This window comes from Pseudorasbora parva, chromosome 2 (assembly GCF_024679245.1).
Source record: "Pseudorasbora parva isolate DD20220531a chromosome 2, ASM2467924v1, whole genome shotgun sequence".
Taxonomy (NCBI): domain Eukaryota; kingdom Metazoa; phylum Chordata; class Actinopteri; order Cypriniformes; family Gobionidae; genus Pseudorasbora; species Pseudorasbora parva.
Genome location: NC_090173.1, coordinates 4,419,993 through 4,430,926, shown reverse-complemented (window position 1 = coordinate 4,430,926; position 10,934 = coordinate 4,419,993). Strand labels below are relative to the sequence as shown.

Below are 10,934 nucleotides of genomic sequence, written 5' to 3'. Positions count from 1 at the left end.
ATGATCTGAAAACACCAATAAGCAAGTAAGCTGCATTTTGTCAATCTCCATTTGAGATGTTTTGCTTAAAGTATCATTCAGTCGGTCTGTGTTCTGTCAGGACACTCAGGACTCACAAGCAGAACAGCTGTGAGCTGTGAGTTGCTGAAAAAAGCCAATCAGAGCAGAGCTCAGCATTAATATTCATGACTCTTACAATAAAGGCAAAAACAGAGCATTACATCCTAGGAACAGTTTATAGGGTTGTAAATAGACCTGTAAACTGTATATGGACAATTTTTCCCCTTAAATAAGCCAGATACCCTCTATGTAGATATCAGAGATCAATTTAACATATTAAATTGCGCCGCCCACGTCCCGCCTCTTTGCCCATTTTGTGCTATCCAGGAGTGACGCATTGCCAAGATGGCGATAGCCAGCTCGACCCTACTTTACGCTTCAAAACTGCTCTTCAGATACACACAGTATACTGGGTATTTAGTAGCAGCATTGTGGAACTGACCACAACAAACATAAAATAGTAGCCAAAAGTAGGTTCCTAAAAAATGAAGACCTTACAAGTTTGCTTAATTGATAAAAATATGAGGACAATGCCTTTATCTGAGTGTCTATGTACACCAAGTGCAAATATCTCTTGCTGAGCTGATGGAGGTAAGAGTTTTACAATGGTCAGTTTTACATTGTGACCTTATGTTGTGGTCAACATGAAATGTATAAAATATATTTTCCAAGTATAGAGCATGTATTTAAAATTACCCTGAGACCAGTATTGAAGAATGAAGACCAAGAGTCAGGACTGCAAAAAATTAAAGAAACCTTTACTGAAAAATAGTTTTCAGTTTCATCAACAGAAGCCAGCTTCAAGTCTCACTCTCTATAAGATTTCATACATACACACCAATGTCCCAACAGTTATAATCTTTTCAAGGTCTAGCAACATGATTACTGCAGGTTGAATAATTCTGATTGGCTCAGAGAAAATAGACTCATAGTACATGTCCACACATTCAATTAATCAGATGCATGTGTCCATAGTTCCCTTGTTAACACTTTCACCCTGGAATAAGGCACATAGTGACCCTCCAGATCTGGAGCAGGTGCCATCTTGTCCAGAACAACATGCTGTCACTCTGCCTAGGATTCCTGTAATCCCCCTCTGACACTGATCTGGAACACAGAATACTGTACACATAAACAGTATTTCCAGTGTTGGAGTTGGTTGAGCTCCAGTTCGAACCAAAAAGTTTCCCAAAACATACTGACAGCGTGCTCTTTCAGAGGTACAGACAATAGTCACCATAATTCATTAGTGTTTCAGTAAAAGGAAATATGATAAAATAAAATAAAAATCCATATTTCATCTCTGTAGGTCAAGCTAGTTAGGGGTCTGTCAGGTGATACCACCAAATCAGGTGATCAGGTGTGTGATACCTCCAAAATCCAAACACACAACATGTTCAAGTGTTTAGTGACACATCACACATTCCTAGGACAGACCCGCAGTCACCACTTCGAGACCAAATACACACTTTAGAAAACATTAAGGATGAAACAAACAATCAGTGGTCCTATTGATTTAGTAATATCATAACTGAAACAAATCAATAAAAATCATTATAATAATATAGGAGGATGAATATTGATTAATGCTTTGATTTTAAATGTAATTAGGATATATATTACACACACCACCATGTCTTTTCTACTGTAATATTATAAATGAATCTTCAGGTGTTTCTTCAGGACTGATGCTTAGTGAAACTGTTCAGCTTTCTGATCACAGTTAATTGGTCTTGCTTCAGAATGAGACGGCAGATGTGATTTCAGAAAGAAAGTCTGAGCCGCTTCAACCCAGTGTGAACTCTAATGTCAATCTTCAGCCTTGATTCCCATGTGAGGCGGTTTTTGGCTTCTGTTTTTTCTTTTTTTGATCACGTCCAGCAGGTCTAAAAGAAACATTAATTCATGTGAGATTTCAAATGAGACAAATGTGAAGCACAAACTCAAGATCAATGAAGAATTCAATTGTCATTTTAATCCCATCAAATCTGCCCGACAACTGCTGTGCTCGATTATGATCTACTTTAATGTATATATAGATATAGATCACTAGTTTGTGGTCCTGAAACTCTAGATGAAGCAGGTTTGACATGTAATCTCTAAACAATCGTTTGCTACACTGCACAAGCTGATTGGCCACTGCTGCTTCTGAAGCCAATGAGCTTGCTTGCTCAATGTTTAAATTGTGCTTCAGTGTTTGTGTGAAATGGTTCTCTAAAGAAAAAGCATTTCTTCAATAGTGGGTGAATATTTAAACCCAATGTGAATGTCTTCTATCTCTATCCAAACTCATTGCATGAAACATTTGTTTAGTGTAAGACACTTCAGACTGTACAATTTACTTGCACTTGAGGCTTCTTTCTTGGTTAAGTTTATATAAAATGTCAAGTTCATTGGCAAATCCATTTATTGATTTGGCATTTTAGGTGCTTTAATTTGTCATTTTGTTATTCGCAACCTAAAACAATGGAGGATCGGACATTTTGACATACATTGCAATATCTTTTAAAATATTTGACACATCTGCAAAAAATTTGGTATGCATGATTGACAGCATGTCCTGAACGTACAAGAGAAGTTCTGAAACAGTGCCGCCTAGTGTTCCAGAGATATACGATTTTTTGTCATTTTGTTCCCTGGCTTATGTCGATTCCGACGATGTGTAATTTTCCAAACTTGTCACTTGTAAAAAGAGTTTTGTTGTTGCTGCTACTCCTTCAAATGTTGTCCAAAATCAGCTCAGATGATCTTTGGACTACAGCTTATAATCGGGCCTGGCCCAACATGTTAAATGTAATTATGAGATCAAGCCAGATTTAAACCCGTCAATTTAAACGGCCTGTAATAACCAAAGCGGAGTGGTGTGACACTCAGCTCAATAATCCACTCAATGCCATTTCGCTCGACTAATCAACCCTCATCTTGAATTAGAAATAAGTGTGTTTTGTTCATTTTGTTCCTCTGAACTTCTGTTCATTTTGATCTTATCTATACTTCTGAACCTATCTGTTCCTCAGGTACATTATATTCCTGCCGTTTTTGTTCTTCTGACTCTGCATTGTGCTACAGCCCCTTCTGGGACTTGGCCCTGCAATTGCAGCCATATTTCAGATTATCGTAATCAGCTATCTTCAAAATCTTCAATTAAAATAAAGAGCAATTAATTAAAAATAAAGAGCTCTTAATTCATCTTTGACATCTGTCTGTCTATATTTTTGTTAAATTTTTACTTGCATGTTACGGTTTACTCATGAGTAAATGGTTGACTTTTAAGGAAACTCAATACGACTAAATTTTTATGCCAAATATTCATGTTAATGTGAAAATGTTCTGTCGCTAATCATGGTTGTAATGTAACTGTCTTTTAATTTTTAATAACTTACAGTAATTTCAGATTGTGGCGATGTGGTTTCTTCACCGCATGGATCTTCATGTGTCTATTCAGGTGACTTTTAATAATGAAACTCTTTCCGCACTGATCACACTCGAACGGCTTCTCTGTGCAGTGGATCCCCTCATGTGATTTCACATCTGATGACTGACTGAATCTCCTGTCACAGTGTGAACACTTGAAAGGTTTTTCTCCAGTGTGAATCCTCATGTGTCGCTTCAGGTTACTTTTAATAGAGAAACTCGTTCCGCACAGATCACACTCGTACGGCTGCTCTCTGCTGTGAATCCTCTCGTGTATTTTCAGATCTGATGACTGACTGAATCTCCTCCCACAGTGTGAACACTTGTAAGGTTTTTCTCCAGTGTGAATTCTCTGGTGTGTTTTCAGGGCTGATGTCCGACTGAATCTCTTGTCACAGTGTGAACACTTGTAAGGTTTTTCTCCAGTGTGAACCTTCTCATGTGATTTCAGATGAGCTGACTGATGGAATCTCTTGTCACAGTGTGAACACTTGAATGCTTTTTCTCCTGTGTGAATTCTCTGGTGCAATTTTAAACTGTTTGCTGAAATAAAAGTCTTCTCACACTCAAAGCACATGTACTCTCTCACTCCAGTGTGTTTTTTCTGATGTATTTGTAAATTACACATCAGTGAAAAACTCTTTTCACACACAGAACATGAATATGGCCTCTCCTTCGAATGAACTGCCTGGTGTGCCTTCAGGTGTGATGCCCTATAAAAATTTTTGCCACATTGATTACATGTGAACAGCTTCTCTCCAGTGTGCGTTCTCACATGAATCTCAAGATTACTTTTGATTGAGAATCTCTTTTGACACACATCACATTTGAAAGGCTTCTCTCCAGTGTGGATCTTCATGTGTTCATTAAGGCAAAATAATTGTGTGAAACTTGATCCACATTGATCACATGAGTACGGCTTCTCTCCAGTGTGAGTTCTAATGTGAACATCAAGATAATATTTGGATGTAAACCTCCTTTCACATTGATCACATGCAAATGGCCTCTCTCCAGTGTGAACTCTCATGTGACGCTCAAGATTATGTTTGTTTGAGATACTCTTCCCACACTGAGTGCAGGTTGTAGATTTATCGGCTTTTGTTTTCTTTATAAATGTCTTTTTAGTCTTTAAGCGACTCAAAGGTTTTTCTCCAGGTTTGACATGATGTTCCTCCTCCACTTCTCTCAGTTCTTCACTCTCCTCACTCTCTTCCATCACGTCTGAAACCAAAGAAGTTTTTATTTTATTTTGAGTACATCAAAATAATTAAAAAAGAAAGAATGATGAAGTGAAGACATATAGACAACTGCTATAAAATATAATTTTGATCCATTTTTATAAATTATCCCTGAAACATTCCATGAATGAGGTACACTGATCTTCCAATTATTACTTTGTAAAACATTACAGCCAAATGACAACTATTCCTTATATTTGATCAATGACAGATATCTAACATGATATTAACATTTGAATATACATTACTGCCAAATTTTGACTGACATTTATTTTACTAAAGACATTTTAATCAAGAGCTGTCACACTAGATTCCTTACTTAGCGTTGAGGGAAAAATTTTCTTTGCTGTGCTTGTGAAGAGAATGAGTATGTTCATGACCGATAATGGACACATTAGCACATCTATCCAGAAGAGTGGTGTATAAAGGTTCTCTGGGTGCTTGTAGCATACAGGGTTGCTCAGCCAACTCATCCAAAAAGCAAAGGAGAAGGCAACCTAACAGTTGTATGGCTTGACTTTGTAAATGCATATGCGATTCCCCCTAACTTGATCCAAGTTGCTTTGGACTACTACCACATCCCACATAACATCCAGACATGATCACAGGTAACTGAGAGACATCAAGCTACAATACCAGTCCAATAAGTTTTCAACAAAGTGACAGCCAGTGGAGAAGGGGATAGCGACAGGATGCACAATCTTTCCCATCTTGTTCATTATGGGAATGAACCTGATCATATAGGGAGACTATTCCAAAGTTTCGGACCTACTGCGGAAAAAGCGCGCTCTCCTCTCGTTTTAAAATTACAGCGAGGGACCTTTAAAAACCTTTGGTCTGAGGACCTAAGAACTCTAGAGGGAGAGTAGGGAATGGGAAGATTGCTAATATATTGAGGAGCCAGGCCTGAAACTGTCTTGAAGACAAACAAGAGAATTTTAAAATCTATCCGGAATTTCACAGGAAGCCAATGTAAGGATTGCAGTACAGGGGTAATATGATCTCTCTTCCTAGCTGCATGCGAACTAAGGCAGTCTGGGGGAGTCCAATAACGCATTACAATAATCTAATCTTGATGAGACGAAGGAGTGAATCACAATTTCCAAATCCTTTCTGGATAAAAAATGCTTTACTTTAGCAGCTGATTTCAGGTAAAAAAAAAAAAAAGCTCCCTTTAACAATTTGTCTTTTGAAGTTTAGGCCACTTGGGCTAAGATGATCTTTAAGCCCAAGAAATCAAGGAGCCTGGTGATCCAAAAGTACCCTGACAAGCCAGACCCACATCAAGATGTTGGGTCTGGAAACTCAACATTGACAGGGCTCAGTCCGAGGGGCAAGATAAATGGTTGTCTTTCAAATTCCCTCTGAACGCAATAGGATAGCGTTACAACCAACCAGAGTAATGTGAAGCGGAGCTAGTTGATAGATTAAACTTTCACCGTATCCGGTTGAACACATCTTCCCTTCTTAAGAATGACTTCAGTGCTATTCTTTGTTCTTTTCCTAAAGAAAAGCTTAACTCCAAGTCTTCCAGAGTCGCGGCCAAAGCTTCTTTGTTTACAAGTAGCACGAGGAACTGCGACAAGTCTGCCGTCATTGTTAAGGCCGCCCACCAACTCTATACACAATGCGATTTGCCTGACCAGAATTTGGTTTTTCCCGCCTATGGAGAGTTGCTGGTTGGGAAATCCCCCCGAGCTTTACATCCTTAGGGCTCTACAACTTCCAGTTTTCCCTGTCATCAGTGGTGGAGGAGTTTAAAGTCGCCAAATGCAGACTGTCCCTAACATATAGGGACTCTCAAGTAGAGTTGTTCTGATTCTGATACTAGTATCAGAAATATTACCGAACCCACAACAAATTCTGGCATCAGTATAGGCGAGTACTTGAAAAATACCGATACCATCATTCTTAAACAAGACCTAGCGTTAGTTATTATGACGACCGCTAGCTTTGCCTAACCGCTGCACGGATCTTCTTCACTGCTCAGAATGCATTGTAAACACAGGAAGTTGTGCTGTGTTGCAACAAGCAACCACTTTTAGAGCAGTGAAGAAGAAATTAAAAGAAATGAAAACACATTAGCAGTATGTCTGCTGTTAAACAATATTTCAGACTGGAACTTCGGTACTGAAATTTAAAAAAAAAATGTGATGATACCAGTGTTTCTGTAGTAAATTACTGACTCTGTAGAAGTTAACCAAATATATACTATGACTGTGTCTGTGACTATATTAAACTCCTGCATGTCGTGGGTCTCTGTGTGGATGCACGCATGACACTCGCTGTCTTTGTAGTCTCTGCCGCATCACTATATGAGGACACGAATGAAGGTATAAACTAGGGGTGCACCGATCCGACTTTTTCAGTCCCGATACCGATGCCTGGGCTTTATGTATCTGTCGATACCGATCCGATATTATTGTTAAATTAATAATAATCTGTATACCTTCCTTGGAGAGACTAAAGGCACCAGACTTTACTTAATCAAGATAAGACGACAAAATGACAGATGTATGCAAATTGTTGAATTCTTATTTATTTAAAAAACAATTGTGCATTCAAATCTAAAATAAAATTTAGGGCTCGACATTAAGCATGCTCCCGTCTCATTCACTTGTCCGAGTAAAAAATGTGCTTGTCTGGAAAAAAGTTAGATTTGTGTGTGTGTGTTGTAAATATAACTTATTCTGAAGCAATATTCTCAGTGTTCAATCAGCTTTGACATAATTTTAAATTTGCATATGTGATATTTTACCTTTATAAAGGGCATTTTCCCCTAATCTTATTAAATATAAGCTATGCTTCAGGTTTCATATTTTATTCTTAAATTTGATCTATACATTAAATTAAAATAAGACACTATAGGGATGTTACCCAGAAAAATTACTACTGCATTAAATAATGTTATGAGATTTGTATTTTTGAATAAACAAAATAAATGTTAAAAAATATAGGAAACTAAACCACCAATTTAAAAAAATAACAAGAAAAAATATAGACTCATACAAGCAAACAGAGCTTGTGATTCAGAAACAGAGCTGATGATGAACAGAAACAGAGCTGATGGTGAACAGAAAAACAGAGCTGATGGTGAACAGAAAAACAGAGCTGATGGTGAACAGAAAAACAGAGCTGATGGTGAACAGAAAACAGAGCTGATGGTGGACAGAAAAACAAAGATGATGGTGATCAGAAAACAGAGCTGATGGTGAACAGAAAACAGAGCTGATGGTGAACAGAAAACAGAGCTGATGGTGAACAGAAAACAGAGCTGATGGAGAACAGAAAACAGAGCTGATGGTGAACAGAAACAGAGCTGATGGAGAACAGAAAAAGAGCTGATGGAGAACAGAAAAAGAGCTGATGGTGAACAGAAACAGAGCTGATGGTGAACAGAAACAGAGCTGATGGAGAACAGAAAAAGAGCTGATGGTGAACAGAAACAGAGCTGATGGAGAACAGAAAACAGAGCTGATGGTAAACAGAAAAACAAAGATGATGGTGAACAGAAAACAGAGCTGATGGTGAACAGAAAACAGAGCTGATGGTGAACAGAAAACAGAGCTGATGGTGAGCAGAAAACAGAGCTGATGGTGAACAGAAACAGAGCTGATGGTGAACAGAAACAGAGCTGATGGTGAACAGAAAACAGAGCTGATGGTGAACAGAAAACAGAGCTGATGGTGAGCAGAAAACAGAGCTGATGGTGAACAGAAACAGAGCTGATGGTGGAAGTCTCTGTCAGCTCCACAGTACACTGTGGTCTAGGGCTGCACGATATTGGAAAAAAAATTACATTGCAAATATTTTGTTCCCCCAACGATATATATTGCGATATTGAAAACCATCAATCCAGGCTAAAGTCAAACATGAAACCAAACCTCCAGTAGGTGTCAGCAGGAGACCATCTTAATGAATAAATAGAATTAAAAATGTTTGCCTTGCTTTTTAATACTTTTTTGCGCCCCTGCACCAGACTGGATAGGATTTACCGCGACTTTTCAAAATCGTGATAATCACTGACGGTCTTAATGATAATTAAATTTTAAACGATATTACTAATGTGTATGAAATGTGCTATATAGACTTGCCTTGCCTATAAATATAGAAAATAAAAACCTAAACTGATAGAAATTACATTATTTTCAGTTTTGGGTGAACAGCTGTGGCGTAAGCTGTGGCATTGGAGTTCAGCTGTGACATCAGTAGTGAACAGCCAATCACAGCCAATCAGTGAAACTGAGATTCACTTCTTGCGAGAGAAGCAGTGAGATTAATTTCTTTCTTCTGCAGAATATTACATGATTGAAAAATATTAAGAATTTAAACAAATTTACACAGCAAGAAGAGCTGTCTATACAATAGGACAACAAAGAAAAAATATATATGTCAATGCAAGTAATAGTTATGAAGTTAGTTTAGTAGAGATAATTGAACATTTAAGCTCAGTAATGTTTCTTAATAGCTTTATTTATCGATTTTAAATCAATAATCTTATTTGTATGACTTTATATAGGCTATTTATATTAATTTTAACAAAGAGCCTATTAATGAATGATTAACTAAAATGCTAAATGTGTAATTGATTAAGGGTATAATAATTACATAAATTATATCTAAATCACTCAAAATAATAATAATAATTATTGTAAGCATTGACTTTAGTCTTTAAAAAAACATTTGCTAAGTAGTGACCTTTAATTTGGAGTAGAAACAGGGGGGAGTGACTTTATTGCATCACTTTTCTCACAGCTGATTAGTCCAATTTCAGTTTGAGCTCTCTTATCCTGAACATAACCTGCCCTGGAGCAGGTTAGCCGTGAAGCGCAAGTTACTGTGGCGATGAACACAGCTAAAAGCCAAACCACTTTAATGGTACTTAAAACCCAGGATTGGCACAAACTAAGCTTAAACATATCTGGCTAGCCAGCTGAACCGGCTTCATGGTATAGGCCCAGGAAGTTATGTTTTGGCCACAAAAGCGCGCATGCGCAGTAACGTCTGTTTACGTTGGAACCGGTCCAGTCAGTATTGAGTAATCAGTAGTTTCTGTTATAAACTTTATCCATGTTAAGTCTCTCTATAACAGATTCGATCGGCCAAAAATAAACGTCAGAGCAACAACATTATTAAATAAAGTCACAGCAGATAAACTTGATATCGGTTCGCAACAATTCCCCTCACAGATCTCGAGACATTCAGTAACAGCAACATTATCCAGGCACCGAAACTTTCATTCACACGAACATACAAACACACAAGCCTTAACATGTTTTCCTCACAGATCACGAGACATTCAGTAACAGCAACATTATCCAGACATCGAAACTTTCATTCACACGAACATACAAACACACACACACGACTTAACATGTTCCCCTCACATTCGGGTAGGCTGCTTTTCTAATCAGCAAACACACAAACATCGCTGTACTCGGTTCAAAGTGTATTTTACAACAGTTTAAGTCTGCGAAATACTGTGAATAGCTCACCTCTCCTCAGAAGACTCGACGCGGAATGTGAATAAGCGCGCGCGCACCGGTGATGACGTCATCACCGCGAGTCAAGATCAGCGGCAGGTCATCAAAAAGCTCCAACTTCTTTTTTTTATTTTTTTTTATTAAAGATTGTTCAAATACAACATTTAAGGCATTTCTTACAATCATATAACCATTTTCCGTGTTGATACAGTATTCAAAATAAAAAGGAACACAACCGCACACAAAAAAACAACAAGAAAACAAAAAAACAATTTCAAAATATTTAATGGGGTCTTAATCAAACAACATATATAAGTCCATAGCATAAGAAAGTTTCAAGGCATTTTTGTCCATCATCCATTTAAGAGATTTTGCATATAACTTCAATTCTTTCTTCCAACCAGTGAAATGGGGTTTGACCTTTAGATACTTACATCTGTGGATAAAGTGTTTACCTAACAGAATCAAGTTATTTATCAAAAATTCTAATTCTTTTTCTTTTATAAACACTCCAACTTTAATTGAGGTTATATTCAAAGGGTTTATTAATATATCTTTAGATTGAATCCAACTTTGAAATGAGAGCCAAAATTCAGTTACAAATTCACACTGAAAGAAAATATGTTCCACTGTTTCTGACAAGTTCCACTGTTCCACTGTTGTCTTTCTCACAAAATCCACATGAATTATTTTCCCAATTGAATCTCTCATGCAGAAAGGAGTTGGATGGATAAATGTC

The 10,934-nt window shown here is 37.5% G+C and overlaps 1 protein-coding gene across 2 annotated transcripts in view; it reads right to left on the bottom strand.

The window, feature by feature from the left end:
• Positions 1-797: 797 nt before the first annotated feature.
• LOC137090166 (zinc finger protein 91-like) overlaps positions 798-10,934 on the bottom strand; it is a 128,502-nt gene continuing 118,365 nt past the window's right edge. Inside the window, exons 1-3 of one of the 2 annotated variants that reach the window (XM_067453974.1) lie at positions 10,208-10,275; positions 3,444-4,695; positions 798-1,946 (exon numbers count right to left, since the gene is read on the bottom strand). In XM_067453974.1, the coding sequence (XP_067310075.1) occupies positions 1,877-1,946; positions 3,444-4,690 (1,317 nt within the window). In that variant the 5' untranslated portion in view covers positions 4,691-4,695; positions 10,208-10,275 and the 3' untranslated portion in view covers positions 798-1,876. Of the gene's footprint in view, positions 1,947-3,443; positions 4,696-10,207; positions 10,276-10,934 lie in introns of those variants that run through there. The other variant, XM_067453985.1, reaches the window with a different exon arrangement.